Source organism: Gigantopelta aegis, chromosome 14 (assembly GCF_016097555.1).
Source record: "Gigantopelta aegis isolate Gae_Host chromosome 14, Gae_host_genome, whole genome shotgun sequence".
Lineage (NCBI taxonomy): Eukaryota > Metazoa > Mollusca > Gastropoda > Neomphalida > Peltospiridae > Gigantopelta > Gigantopelta aegis.
In genome coordinates this window covers 56168912-56184809 of record NC_054712.1, presented here as the reverse complement: position 1 = coordinate 56184809, position 15898 = coordinate 56168912, and the positions used below count along the sequence as shown (strand labels likewise).

The 15898-nt window shown below is 40.9% G+C and overlaps 1 protein-coding gene across 1 annotated transcript in view; it reads left to right on the top strand.

Annotated features, from left to right (window-relative positions):
• Positions 1-15898, top strand: part of LOC121389347 (maestro heat-like repeat-containing protein family member 1) — a 91732-nt gene that overhangs the window by 64399 nt on the left and 11435 nt on the right. Inside the window, exons 32-36 of the mRNA XM_041520942.1 lie at positions 4262-4400; positions 6314-6389; positions 7722-7859; positions 8939-9059; positions 14005-14151. Coding sequence (XP_041376876.1) covers positions 4262-4400; positions 6314-6389; positions 7722-7859; positions 8939-9059; positions 14005-14151 — 621 coding nt within the window. The remainder of the gene's footprint in view (positions 1-4261; positions 4401-6313; positions 6390-7721; positions 7860-8938; positions 9060-14004; positions 14152-15898) is intronic.

Below are 15898 nucleotides of genomic sequence, written 5' to 3'. Positions count from 1 at the left end.
TGTAGGCGTCGTGTTAGGGTACTGTCACGCAAGTCGTGAAGAGTGCCACCATCGTCCCTCTAGCTGTAGGCATTGTGTTAGCGTACTGTCACGCAAGTCGTGAAGAGTGCCACCGTCGTGCCTCTAGCTGTAGGCATTGTGTTAGCGTACTGTCACGCAAGTCGTGAAGAGTGCCACCATCGTCCCTCTAGCTGTAGGCGTCGTGTTAGCGTACTGTCAAGCAAGTCGTGAAGAGTGTCACCGTGGTTCCTCTAGCTGTAGGCGTCGTGTTATCGTAATGTCACGCAAGTCGTGAAGAGTGCCACCATGGTCCCTCTAGCTGTAGGCGTCGTGTTAGCGTACTGTCACGCAAGTCGTGAAGAGTGCCACCGTCGTGCCTCTAGCTGTAGGCATTATGTTAGCGTACTGTCACGCAAGTCGTGAAGAGTGTCACCGTGGTTCCTCTAGCTGTAGGCGTCGTGTTATCGTAATGTCACGCAAGTTGTGAAGAGTGCCACCATCATCCCTCTAGCTGTAGGCGTTTTGTTAGCGTACTGTCAAGCAAGTCGTGAAGAGTGCCACCGTCGTCCCTCTAGCTGTAGGCGTAGTGTTAGCGTAATGTCACGCAAGTCGTCAAGAGTGCCACCGTCGTCCCTCTAGCTGTAGGCGTCGTGTTAGCGTACTGTCACGCAAGTCGTGAAGAGTGTCACCGTGGTCCCTCTAGCTGTAGGCGTCGTGTTATCGTAATGTCACGCAAGTCGTGAAGAGTGCCACCGTCGTCCCTCTAGCTGTAGGCGTCGTGTTAGCGTACTGTCACGCAAGTCGTGAAGAGTGCCACCGTCGTCCCTCTAGCTGTAGGCGTCGTGTTAGCGTACTGTCACGCAAGTCGTGAAGAGTGCCACCGTCGTCCCTCTAGCTGTAGGCGTCGTGTTAGCGTAATGTCACGCAAGTCGTGAAGAGTGCCACCGTCGTCCCTCTAGCTGTAGGCGTCGTGTTAGCGTACTGTCACGCAAGTCGTGAAGAGTGCCACCGTCGTCCCTCTAGCTGTAGGCGTCGTGTTAGCGTACTGTCACGCAAGTCGTGAAGAGTGCCACCGTCGTCCCTCTAGCTGTAGGCGTCGTGTTAGCGTACTGTCTGGCAAGTAGTGAAGAGTGCCACCGTCGTCCCTCTAGCTGTAGGCGTCGTGTTAGCGTACTGTCACGCAAGTCGTGAAGAGTGCCACTGTCGTGCCTCTATCTGTAGGCGTCGTGTTAGGGTACTGTCACGCAAGTCGTGAAGAGTGCCACCATTGTCCCTCTAGCTGTAGGCGTCGTGTTAGCATACTGACACGCAAGTCGTGAAGAGTGCCACCGTCGTGCCTCTAGCTGTAGGCGTCGTGTTAGCGTACTGTCACGCAAGTCGTGAAGAGTGCCACCATCGTGCCTCTAGCTGTAGGCGTCGTGTTAGCGTACTGTCACGCAAGTCGTGAAGAGTGCCACCGTCGTCCCTCTAGCTGTAGGCGTCGTGTTAGCGTACTGTCACGCAAGTCGTGAAGAGTGCCACCGTCGTCCCTCTAGCTGTAGGTGTCGTGTTAGCGTACTGTCACGCAAGTCGTGAAGAGTGCCACCGTCGTCCATCTAGCTGTAGGCGTCGTGTTAGCGTACTGTCACGCAAGTCGTGAAGAGTGCCACCGTCGTCCCTCTAGCTGTAGGCGTCGTGTTAGCGTACTGTCACGCAAGTCGTGAAGAGTGCCACCGTCGTCCCTCTAGCTGTAGGCGTCGTGTTAGCGTACTGTCACGCAAGTCGTGAAGAGTGCCACCGTCGTCCCTCTAGCTGTAGGCGTTGTGATAGTGTAATGTCACGCAAGTCGTGAAGAGTGCCACCGTCGTCCCTCTAGCTGTAGGCGTTGTGATAGTGTAATGCCACCGTCCCTCTAGCGCGTAGTGCGTAAGTCATGGAGAGTGCCACCGTCGTCCCTCTAGCTGTAGGCGTTGTGTTAGCATAATGTAATGCAAGTCGTGAGGTGTGCCACCGTCGTCCCTCTAGCTGTAGGCGTCGTGTTAGCGTACTGTCACGCAAGTCGTGAAGAGTGCCACCGTCGTCCCTCTAGCTGTAGGCGTTGTGATAGTGTAATGTCGCGCAAGTCATGGAGAGTGCCACCGTCGTCCCTCTAGCTGTAGGCGTTGTGTTAGCATAATGTAATGCAAGTCGTGAAGAGTGCCACCGTGGTCCCTCTAGCTGTAGGTGTCGTGTTAGCGTACTGTCACACAAGTCGTGAAGAGTGCCACCATGGTCCCTCTAGCTGTAGATGTCGTGTTAGCGTACTGTCACGCAAGTCGTGAAGAGTGCCACCATGGTCCCTCTAGCTGTAGGCGTCGTGTTAGCGTACTGTCACACAAGTCGTGAAGAGTGCCACCGTCGTGCCTCTAGCTGTAGGCGTCGTGTTAGCGTACTGTCACGCAAGTCGTGAAGAGTGCCACCATGGTCCCTCTAGCTGTAGGCATTGTGTTAGCATACTGTCACACAAGTCGTGAAGAGTGCCACCGTCGTGCCTCTATCTGTAGGTGTCGTGTTAGTGTACTGTCACGCAAGTCGTGAAGAGTGCCACCGTCGTGCCTCTAGCTGTAGGCGTCGTGTTAGCGTACTGTCACACAAGTCGTGAAGAGTGCCATTGTCGTGCCTCTATCTGTAGGCGTCATGTTAGGGTACTGTCACGCAAGTCGTGAAGAGTGCCACCATCGTCCCTCTAGCTGTAGGCATTGTGTTAGCGTACTGTCACGCAAGTCGTGAAGAGTGCCACCGTCATGCCTCTAGCTGTAGGCATTATGTTAGCGTACTGTCACTCAAGTCGTGAAGAGTGCCACCATCGTCCCTCTATCTGTAGGCGTCGTGTTAGCGTACTGTCACGCAAGTCGTGAAGAGTGCCACCGTCGTGCCTCTAGCTGTAGGCATTATGTTAGCGTACTGTCACGCAAGTCGTGAAGAGTGCCACCATGGTCCCTCTAGCTGTAGGCGTCGTGTTAGCGTACTGTCACGCAAGTCGTGAAGAGTGCCACCGTCGTGCCTCTAGCTGTAGGCGTCGTGTTAGCGTACTGTCACGCAAGTCGTGAAGAGTGCCACCGTCGTCCCTCTAGCTGTAGGCGTCGTGTTAGCGTACTGTCACGCAAGTCGTGAAGAGTGCCACCGTCGTCCCTCTAGCTGTAGGCGTCGTGTTAGCGTACTGTCACGCAAGTCGTGAAGAGTGCCACCGTCGTCCCTCTAGCTGTAGGCGTCGTGTTAGCGTACTGTCACGCAAGTCGTGAAGAGTGCCACCGTCGTCCCTCTAGCTGTAGGCGTTGTGATAGTGTAATGTCACGCAAGTCGTGAAGAGTGCCACCGTCGTCCCTCTAGCTGTAGGCGTTGTGATAGTGTAATGTCGCGCAAGTCATGGAGAGTGCCACCGTCGTCCCTCTAGCTGTAGGCGTTGTGTTAGCATAATGTAATGCAAGTCGTGAGGTGTGCCACCGTCGTCCCTCTAGCTGTAGGCGTTGTGTTAGCATAATGTAATGCAAGTCGTGAAGAGTGCCACCGTCGTCCCTGTAGCTGTAGGCGTCGTGTTAGCGTATTGTCACGCAAGTCATGAAGAGTGCCACCGTCGTCCCTCTTGCTGTAGGCGTTGTGTTACCATATTGTCACAGTCACTCCTACACTGTATATTATTATTATTATTGCCATCATTCTACAGTGTGTTAGTGGTAGAAGTAGTAGTTACTGTAGGGTATACCACCAAATCCAGTCCAGTAGATGACAGTAGTAACATATGTGGCTAAAACTCCTACCTACAGCGTATCAATCGACATAAACACCACAGATATAAATACTACCACCCCTCACCTTTAAAGTAAATTTTAAAATTTTTAAATGCGGGTTAAGCTGCTCATTTCAGAGATAATGGGTAGCATATATCTATGACTACCCTAGTTCTGCACCAAATTTTAGTACTTTTTAGTATAGGTACCCCATACGTGTTTCAGCAACAAAGCTATTTGAAACAGTGGTACTAGATGAAATAAAATTGTATACATATTTTGCCCAGATTAACTAATTTTTTTTTTTTTTTTTTACAACAAACACACACTACTTTATCACCAATGACAGGATGTGTGGTATTAACTGCCCTATCAAAAGTTAGGTGCATCTCGAACTTTGACCCAGCCAGATGTTAATTGGTTTACTACTACCTGTTAGTATTAAGTGGTAGTTACTGTAGTAGTGGCAGTAGCAAATACCGCTTTTTGAAGGATTCTTGTGTTTTTGTTTTTAGATTACCCATGCTTTTAATGAACTCTTCCAAGCAGAGGAGACGGAAGAACAAGTACTGAAACACTTCCACCGATTGTTTGCTGCCTTTATGATCCGAATCGGCTCTTCCAACGGCGTCAATCCGCCAAAACACAAAGTGAGTCAAACTTAAAAATTTTTGTAATGGAATTCTCCATATTAGCACCACTTGAAAACTGTTCAGCTTGATAAAAAAGACTCCACTGCTAATTTTTGACATGAAATAACAGTACCTGTAGTTTTAACATGTATCATTCTATTACTGTCCTCTCCCTCATGTTCTCAGGGAAAATAGTATTTAATTAAAACAGTGTTATCAGATGGGGGTTTTTTATTGTAGCAATATCTCGAAATTGTCCTTTCTTTGTTCTCGCCTTGTTCTTTAAAAGTTAACATCATAATAAAGTAAACTTAAAACCAGACAAAAAATATTATTTTGCCAAGTTGTAGTCAAATATCAGGATGTGACATATATTTTTTCATTTCTAATAAAGGCTGTTTTCAATTTTATACACATTATGGAAAATCTGGCATTAAAATTGCTTTTTGGCAAAACAGAAAAATGTGTGCAATTTCCTCCAGATGAATACTGAAAATTATCAAGAATGACTTCACATATGAATAATGATAAGTCATCCTTGTTTTCAAACTGGTACATCAAAGGCTGTGGTATGTGCTATCCTGTTTATGGGATGGTGCATATAATAGATCCATTGCTGCTAATCGAAAAGAGCTACCCATGAAGTGGTGACGGCGGGTTTCCTCCCTCAATATCTGTGTGGTCCTTAACCATATGTCTGACGCCATATAACAGTAAATAAAATGTGTTGAGTGCGTCGTTAAATAAAATATTTCCCTCCTTCCCTCAATATCTGTGTGGTCCTTAACCATATGTCCAACACCATATAACCGTAAATAAAATGTGCTGAGTGTGTTGTTAAATAGACCATTTCCCTCCTTCCCTCAATATCTGTGTGGTCCTTAACCATATGTCCAACACCATATAACTGTAAATAAAATGTGCTGAGTGTGTTGTTAAATAGACCATTTCCCTCCTTCCCTCAATATCTGTGTGGTCCTTAACCATATGTCCAACACCATATAACTGTAAATAAAATGTGCTGAGTGTGTTGTTAAATAGACCATTTCCCTCCTTCCCTCAATATCTGTGTGGTCCTTAACCATATGTCCAACACCATATAACTGTAAATAAAATGTGCTGAGTGTGTTGTTAAATAGACCATTTCCTTCCTTCCTTGTTTTCAAATAAAACAAAGAAGAAATGTTTTATTTAGCGACACACTCAACACATTGTATTTTACGGTTATATGGCGTCAGACATATGGTTAAGGACCACACAGATATTGAGAGAGGAAACCTGCTGTCGCCAATTCATGGGCTACTCTTTTCGATTAGCAGCAAGGGATCTTTTTTATGCACCATCCCACAGACAGGATAGTACATACCATGGCCTTTGTTACACCAGTTGTGGAGCACTGGCTGGAACGAGAAATTCACTTGAGGAGGTATGTGTCATAGAATTGATGCCCTCTATGGATAGCTTTTATCCCCATCCCCTCCATTGCCCCATAATTGGAACATCTAAGGCCATGGTATGTACTATCCTACCGACATGTATACGAAAGTGCATAAAATAGATTATTACCCACGGTATATCAGTTGTGGTGCACTGGCTGGAACGAGATATAGCCCAAGGGGCCCACCGATGGGGATCGATCCCACACCGACCGCGCATCGAGTGAGAGCTGTACCACTGGTCTTTGTCTCGCCCCAGTTTTCAAACAAAGTTTGGAACATTTAGCATAGGTGTTTTTAAGGATGCTTTGCAGCATTTATATAAAAGCAAAAGTAGGAATACCACTTGTTTCTCATTATACAAAGTGTACAGTAAAGCAGATTTAAACATATATCTCACAGTTAACCGTTTTACCATAACGTTAACCTTTAATAAAAAGCTCCACTAACTGATCAATTGTTCAATGTTTCTGTGTCTTGTTTGATCTTGTAGCTTGAGCCCCCTCAGAATCGAAGTCGAAGGACAAGAAGAAAGGCGTTTCTAAAATAGAAACTAAACCTCTCTCGGCCAGCAGGTGAGTAGGTGTACTGTTTGTACAAACTGCTGCTCACACGGTGGCGGGGGAAAAAAAGTCACAATTTTGTATAGGAAAAAAAAATCACATGAAAAAAGTCACAATTTTTATATAACAAAATGTATTGGTTTAGCAGAGTATTGAATATGGCATCTTGTGTATCGATCGTCTTGAGGACCGCAAGACTGGCAGAATTTTTCCGTGGCATCAGGTGGAACGTCCGCTTAAACCACCAATATTGAAAACAAAGAACATCGACAAAATTTGTTTGATCTGCCTTTCATTGCCTAATATATTTTTTAATTAAAAGTTGTGACGTTTTTACCTGTGACTTTTTCCCCTAGATTTGCTCACACAACTGGTATGCCATAGGTTTGGGGACTTAGTGGTTTTGGTGTTTCTGAAGTAATTGTTTTCAGCATTTATGCCTATAAAATAGGGCAGTTTGGTGTTACTTGCATTAAATATTACACACATCTGTCACATTTGGAGAGTGCAGGGGTGTCATTAAACATTCATTCGGATAAGGACTGGGATGTGAAGGTTGACAGAATGACTGAGATGTGAAGGTTGACAGCACAATAAGTTGAAGGATAAGAGCTACCAGATCAGTTTGATTGATTACTATTTGAAACTGTTTTAACATTAATTTGAGAGATTCACAACCGCCCATCCCCAAATATAAAAAAAAAAAAAAAAAAAAAAATTTTTTAAAAGCCAGCCTGAACATTAAAAAGTAATATATACAGTGAAACCCTTCCTCTAAACTGGACCTGAATTTCCTCAAAACTTGAAGGTTTTCATGGACTCTTTTAAATATCGGTATGTAAAGGAACGGTCCCTTTTAAATATTAGTACAGAAAGGAACGGTCCCTTTTAAATATCAGTACAGAAAGGAACGGTCCCTTTTAAATATCGGTACAGAAAGGAACGGTCCCTTTTAAATATCGGTACAGAAAGAAACGGTCCCTTTTAAATATCGGTACAGAAAGAAACGGTCCCTTTAAAATATCGGTACAGAAAGGAGCGGTCCCTTTTAAATATCGGTACAGAAAGGAACGGTCCCTTTTAAATATCGGTATAGAAAGGAAGGATCCCTTTCAAATATCGGTATAGAAAGGAACGGTCCCTTTTAAATATCAGTACAGAACAGAACTTCTCCATACTGGATACCTCTTAAAACCAGACTTATTACATGGTCCCATGGGTGTCTGGTTTATAGGGGGATTACTTTATTTTAATAAACTAAAATCAGTGTAGCTGTTATTTATTATTTGTATTAAGATTCGGTAACTACTGTTTGTAATGTCGATGATTACGTGTTGTTTTCAGGATTGCGGTCCAGGCATTTCAGACGTTTCTTCAGCGTGCGAAGAGTTTCGACCTGTGTGAGAGTCTGGAGAAGGAAGAAGTGTTTGTCAAGATGGAGGATACAGAGCAATACCCAGAAGCCTTCACTGTCTTAGCAAGGTCAATATCTCAAACTTGGTACACACATGCAATATGCTTTTGTTGATTTGGTGAAGAAGACACTATGTCTGACAACTACAGGCTGCTGTGCTCATGACGGGTGCCCAGGGATGGTGAATTATATTCTAATTTTTGCAAAATAATTTAGTATAATGATTGATATTTTTGTTGGAAAATAACTGGGGTTTTGAAATTTTATCAATTTAATTCTTATTTTGATGAAATGTTCTGCTGAGCCAGAGTTAGCCCTGGGTGCATGAGGCATGGGGCATGATATTCTCACCAGCAAAAATCAGCTGCCAATGCATTCATAACGCTTTTTGAAGTAGAGACTAAATGCTTTTATTACATACCTATTCAGTCTTGTAATAGTGATAAAGACATTTTGAAACCGTGTGATAAATGTATTTTGTATTGCGATATGGACCAGAACGTTTAAATGGGGAATTCCCTTTATCTTTTTACTGCAGTTAGGGCCTTTTATTTACTGACGTCATATATGAGTCACAAATTACATCACATATCGCATTTGAAACATTACACAAGGCAGAGTATAATTCTTAACGTTAAGTAAATCCATGAAAGGAGTTTTGATTATAGATTTAACAAACTGTTGTTATGACGTTAAATTAAAAACCTTTTTTGCAAAACATTTCAGATTTATTTGCTGTAAATGTCAACTTTTAAAAAATTGCCATAATAGGCGCGAAATTGCCAGTGGTGGGCCGTTTCACCCACAGAAAATTAAAAAAAATAAAAAATTGCCGTGGGAGACAAATTCTTAAGTTCAAGCCATGTAGGAACATTTGACCTGACTGTTCATTTGGGTTCATTAGTGTCCTTTTTTCATGAATGGTCAGCCTGACCTCTGACAAATTGCATTTCCCAATATTCCAACAGTCAGTTAAATGACCATTATAACTTTATGCTTTATAGTGTTCTACTAAATTTAAACCTATCATTAACAGTTTGGGTTGGGGGTTTTGAGGAGGGGGTATGTTTTATTGTGTGTTTTGTTTTGTTTTTAATTTATTATTATTGACATACATGTATAGCTGAATTTTGTTTTCTCATTTCAGAATACTGGTATCTAGTCCCAATGAAAGCGGTCATATATCGAAGATTGTCACTAACCTGATTTCAGTATTATCTAGTATTTATGACACTCAGAGGGTTGTTGTAGCGGCTTTTTTCGCAGAGGTATTTATCTTCTCCTTGTTTCTCCTTATCTCACATTTGTTATTTTCCTTCTTGGGGTGGGATATAACTAAATGGTAGAGTGCTCACCTGTGGAATGAAGGAAGGAAATGTTTTATTTAACGATGCACTCAACACATTTTATTTACGGTTATATGGAGTCAGACATATGGTTAAGGACCACACAGATATTGAGAGAGGAAACCCGCAGTCGCCACTTCATGGGCTACTCTTTTCGATTAGCAGCTAAGGATCTTTTTTATATGCACCATCCCACAGACAGGATAGTACATACCATGGCCTTTGTTACACCAGTTGTGGAGCACTGGCTGGAACGAGAAATTCACTTGAGGAGGTATGTGTTATAGAATTGATGCCCTCTGTGGATAGCTTTTATCCCCATCCCCTCCATTGCCCCATAATTGGAACATCTAAGACCATGGTATGTACTATCCTACCGACATGTATACGAAAGTGCATAAAATAGATTATTACCCATATGGTTGAAAATATCTTGGTTAAGTGATATGTCCCACTAGAATGCCAAGTGGGACGTAACACATTGTGACGTTATCAATTGGCACACGACAACCTTACAGAAACGTCAACTAAAAGAGTTGGAGTGGTATAAATTAATATTGATTATGGGTAATAAACAGTTGAAAATTATTTCACTCGGGACATAAACATGATACGAAATGGAAGCTTGTTTAATATCGTAGAATTCCTTCCTGTTCTGTCAGGAGTAGCAGAGCGTGAACTTAAGAAATTGTTACTTACATGTACTTAAAACAATTTTTAAAGGATTTTGCTATGGGAAAAATACCCGCCTACAGTAATTTTGAACCTGCATGGTTGTTAACTGTCCGTCGTGAGACGGATTTCCGTCGTCAGAGAAATTGTGGAAATTATTTTTTCAGTCAGGTTTTTTTTTTTTTTTTTTAAAATGAGAATCACTTAGGCCGTTTTCGGTTTCTGTAATGTCAACCCGATCGCTTCGGACGTTTTCTTTGCCCCACTGACCCCCTTTAGGGATCCATCCCAGGGTATAAACTACTATACATTTTGGGGCCGATGAACGGCCCCATTCCCCTAACGTAAATTCCCAATCCAATATCAAACTTTTCCCCAATTAGACCCTTCAACCAAACAGTTTCCCAATAAAGATTCCCAAAGGTGCTCTTACCGTGGACACTTGAACTCATAATTTTTTTTACAAATTTAGCTAATTGTATATTTTTTTTAAAAATGACATCGAAAAAGTTTCGTTTTGGTTTTCCGATTGATTATGAACATATGACGAACAACTCTGACCTGGATATGCAAATTAGGTGTATCCTGTTTTGATACAGTCTATTGTATCGTAGTTTTTAGTAATAATGCCTACATTGTCTGATATAATATATTTTTGGTAGAAGAATATAACTTTTTGTTTTAATCCATCCATTTGCGTTAACACATATTTGGGATCTATCGCAACACGTCCAATCCGCTATTTACGGATGTAGAAAGTAAAAGTATTGACTTAATGTGCATCCTGCACTACCAATTGCTGTGCTATTTTAAGCAGACGATCTTATTTTGTAAAAAGGTGTGTACATATGTTTTGTACTTTTTTTCCCAGATATTTTATTATTATTATTTAAAAATCATGTTTGGTACGTTTTTTGTAATTAACCCCCCCCCCCCAAAAAAAAAAACCCACCAAAAAACCCCGTTACTACAATAGTTGTAAATTAAGTGAAAAAAACCCCTAATTTAAATGTGCTACTCACTCCCTTTGAAGTAATGGCACGTGCGAGTTTGAACACTGTTACAATGTAATAGTTCTGCTGGGAGATTATTAGATTGGGTATTATTGATATTGAGACTTAATAAAATTGATCCGGTGAAAAATTAACGTTTACCGACCAGCGGTATGTTACTTCTTTATTATTTACGATTGAATAATGGGGTCATTCGAGAACTACGCAACGTGCACTAAGGAGAGTAGGAATTATGGGATGTGTGACAAAACGTAATTGGGGAGGGGGGGGGTTTATTGTGCAACGTAATGTTAATTAATAAAGTATGCAACCAGTCATTGCCGTTTTATTTTAACATATATGTATTACTAAAGACCCCAAAGTAAAATATGACATGGTCACAAAACGTTACACGAGCAAGAGGGGTATTAAAACTGCTAGATTTTGCGTTGCGTTAAATGGACACAAAGATCAACCGAGGACTATTCAACGTTAGCGTAATGCAGTATCAGACATTGGCTTTTACCCCAATTTTTAACGACCATAATCAATTTGCAATAAGACTACGGCGACCCGATGTAAATGTATTTGAATATTTGATTTGCCTAACTAAATAATATCAAGTAATGATGCAAACTTTTTAAAAAAATGTCCGTAGCTTGTGAAAGAACACCCCAGCAAATGTCAGCCTAATAGGACTATTTTTATTAATATAGGTTCACTGTAGGACCCATCAAATTAATGTTTTTGTCCAATAAAAAAAAAAACGGGGTTTGGGTTGGCAGAAATACATGTTTAAAGTGGACTACTATTGTCATGTAAAACACTACCATTTTGAATGGTGATATAATCATGGCACTGACATCCGCCATCTAAACCCCCAACCAGGGCAATGCCCTGTACCTTGAAATTTCAGTCACAACATTTTACTTTTGTTAACAGCCATGAACCTGTCTATAGGCGTTTTAAACTGGTAACATTTGCAATTAATAAACATAAAATTAAACAAACTAAAGTTATCCTTTCAACCCATGACAATAATTGTTATCCAGTGGTAAAGCCCCATACCTACATTTATGGAAGTTTCTACTGATTTTGCAGCTATGACAATTGCCATTAGTGTCGCCATTAAATTTCAAGTCCTGGAATACATGTAGCCTGCATGGTGGCAGTGGGTTTCCTCTTTAGACAAGTGTCCCAGTAATCACATGTTAGACATCAAACAGAATGAATGATTGAATTAATTATTGTTTAATGACACTCCAGTATTAAAAAAAAATACTTAGGCTGTTGGATGTCAAATTAAGGCAATTAAATGCCAAAATTAAAACACCAAACAAACAGTTAAAAATTGTTGAAGAATTGTTATATATAAAGGTTCTTTTCCTTTCTGGTTTTTTTATTTTTTTATTTGGCTGTTGGATGACAAACTAAGGTAAATGTGAAAATAAAAATACCAAATGGACATCATTAAAATTTGCTGAGGTATCATTAAATATAAGGTTTTTTTACTTTCTGATTTAATTTGACTATTGGGCATAATTATAATTTTAGGGATGTGAGAGATATGCGGAAACATGTAAATGCACTTTTACATTTCGTCTTTAAAAAAAAAAGGGAAAAAAGGAGAGAGAAAAGCTAAAACTAAAAAACGAAAGTAGTATCACGCAATCACAAGTAGTATTAGTACATTCCCTTGGCTGGATTTTGTCAGCTTCGTTGCGATTGGCCAGTTTTGTCCAATATCCAGGATATGCTATATGAAAGCCTTTGTTCGACTTGGGAAGAAAGAAGGTGAGCAGTAAGCTTTTTTGTTCCAGCCCCTCTCACATCCCTGTAATTTGCTGAGGTGTTATTAAATATACGGTTCTTTTACTTCCTGGTTTGCTGAGGTGTTATTAAATATACGGTTCTTTTACTTCCTGGTTTGCTGAGGTGTTATTAAATATAAGGTTCTTTTACTTCCTGGTTTGCTGAGGTGTTATTAAATATAAGGTTCTTTTACTTCCTGGTTTGCTGAGTTGTTATTAAATATACGGTTCTTTTACTTCCTGGTTTGCTGAGGTGTTATTAAATATAAGGTTTTTTTACTTCCTGGTTTGCTGAGGTGTTATTAAATATACGGTTCTTTTACTTCCTGGTTTGCTGAGGTGTTATTAAATATACGGTTCTTTTACTTCCTGGTTTGCTGAGGTGTTATTAAATATAAGGTTCTTTTACTTTCTGGTTTCATTCGGTTATTGGGGCAGGACGTAGCCCAGTGGTAAAGCGCTCACTCGATGCGCAGTCAGTCTGGGATCGATCCCCATCGGTGGACCCATTAGGCTATTTCTCATTCCAGCCAGTTGGGATCGATCCCCATCGGTGGACCCATTAGGCTATTTCTCATTCCAGCCAGTCTGGGATCGATCCGCATCGGTGGACCCATTAGGCTATTTCTCATTCCAGCCAGTGCACCATGACTGGTATATCAAAGGCCATGGTATGTACTACCTTTTTTGTGGGATGGTGCATATAAAAGATCCCTAGCCCATGAAGTGGCGACAGCAGGTTTCCTCTCAATATCTGTGTGGTCCTTAACCATATGTCTGACGCCATATAACCGTAAATAAAATGTGTTAAGTGCGTTGTTAAATAAAACATTTCTATTCTATTCCATATAACCGTAAATAAAATGTGTTGAGTATTCCATATAACCGTAAATAAAATGTGTTGAGTGCATTGTTAAATAAAACGTTTCCTTGTTTCTTTCCTTCCTTCATTTGGCTATTGGGTGTCAAACTAAGGTAAATGCAAGAATAAAACTGCCAAGCGAACATAGTTTAAAATGTGCTAAGGAAATCATTAAACATAAACTTCCGGTTCTTTTCCTTTCACATTTCATTCGGCTGTTGGGTGTCAGGATAAGGTAAATGTAAAAATAAAAATTCCAAACTGACAATAGTTAAAAATTGTTGAAGAATCATTAAATATAAAATGTTAAGGTTCTTTTGCTTTCTGGGTTTTTCTAATTCATCAATTGGGTGTCAAATTAAAGTAACTAAAAATAAAAACATAAATATAAATATTCCTGTCCTGCCTGGTTTCATTTAAAATGTGCGGAGGTAATCATTAAAGATAAGTATTCCTTTCCTGCCTGGTTCCATTTAAAATGTTTGGAGGTAATTATTAAAAATAAATATTCGTCTTCTGCCTGGTTTCAGCTGATCAACCAGCGGTGTGCTGGCGATGACTACCTGGTGGAACTGATCATGAACGGCCTACTGGGACGCCTCGTCGACTCCTCACACATCGTGCGTATGTTGTGTGTCCGGGGACTCGGAAACATAGCCAGCGTCGGCAAAGATCAGGTGAATTACTTATTGGAGGGGACTATAGATTTCATCTCCATCCTTCTGTCTGCCTGTCAAGTCTGTTTGTCTGCCTGCCTGCCTGCCTGTCAAGTCTGTTTGTCTCTGTATCTGTTTGTCTATCTGTCTATCTGTCTCTGTCTGTCTGTCTGTCTCTGTGTCTGTCAAGCCTGTTTCTTTGTCTGTCTGTCCATCTGTCCGTCTATCTGTCTGTCCCACATATACATATAGTTTTCTGGGTGTTTTTTTCACAATGCCTTGATATATTGAACTGAAATTTTGACTTTCGTGATGATTTACCCAGTTATGGCTCTTCATCTTAGGAGGTATAGAAATTTGTTTTTATTTTATTTATAGCTTTATCATGTACTGTTACAGATTAAGTCTGACTTTTATTATTATTTACCTATTTATTTATAGAATTATGGCCCTTCAACTTAGGAGATATGAAAAATAAATTTCCCGACTTGGTTTTTCCCCAGTGCCTCAAGATACTGAGCTGAAAGTTTGTGTATGACTTTATAATGTACTATTACAGATCAAGTTTTACTTTAATGGCAATTTACCCACTTTTCTCAGTGTTATGGCACTTAATTTTAGGAGATACATGTATGAAAATTAGTTTTCCAGACTCTTTTTTCAGTGCCTGAAGGTACTGAGATGAATGTTTTTATATTGCGATCATCATGAACTGTTACAGATGGCAATTTATCCATTTTTGTTAGAGTTATGGCCCTTGAACTTAAGAGATAATCAAATTTGTTGACCGGCTTCAGTGGTGTCGTGGTTATGCCATCGGACATAAGGCTGGTAGGCACAGGATTCATAGCCCAATACCAGCTCCCACCCAGAGTGAGTTTTAATGACTCAATGGGTTGGTGTAAGACCACTATACACCATCTCTCTCACAAACTACTAACAACTAACAACTAACCCACTGTCCTGGACAGACAGCCTAGATACCTGAGGTGTGTGCCCAGGACAGCGTGCTTGAACTTTAATTGGATATAAGCAGGAAAATAAGTAAAAAGAAAAAGAAACGAAAGAAATTTGTTGGTGTCAGTAAGGGACATGTATAGCTTCAGCAGTACTCTGTGAATGCTTGTGACAAGAGATTTAGATCCTGATGGTGTGTGATTTGTCACTTTGTTACAAGAGATTTACTTCCTGGCGGTGTGTGATTTGTCACTCTGTTGCAAGAGATTTACTTCCTGGCGGTGTGTGATTTGTCACTCTGTTACAAGAGATTTACTTCCTGGCGGTGTGTGATTTGTCACTCTGTTACAAGAGATTTACTTCCTGGCGGTGTGTGATTTGTCACTCTGTTACAAGAGATTTACTTCCTGACGGTGTGTGATTTGTCACTTTGTTACAGGAGATTTACTTCCTGGCAGTGTGTGATTTGTCACTTTGTTACAAACTGATATTCTTTTCAGCACAGTTTCTTTATGACGCAGGGTTGATTTTTTAATTCTGTTGGTGCAGTAAGTGTTGCCTTTAGTTTAATAACAGAAATTAAGGCACTAAGGCAAGTTGGAGAGGCATCAAGGCAAACGTATCCTTTATGAAGTGGTTAAAGGGCAACTTGCTTTAAATTTGTCAGATATATAGATATGTTTGATCATATTACCAATGATACCGTTACTATTTCTTGCATGCACCACATACTACATGTATATATGTTAGTGCATGGTGCATAGTTCATCACTTTCCTTATCATCGACAACATCCAATTTGTGGGGCATAA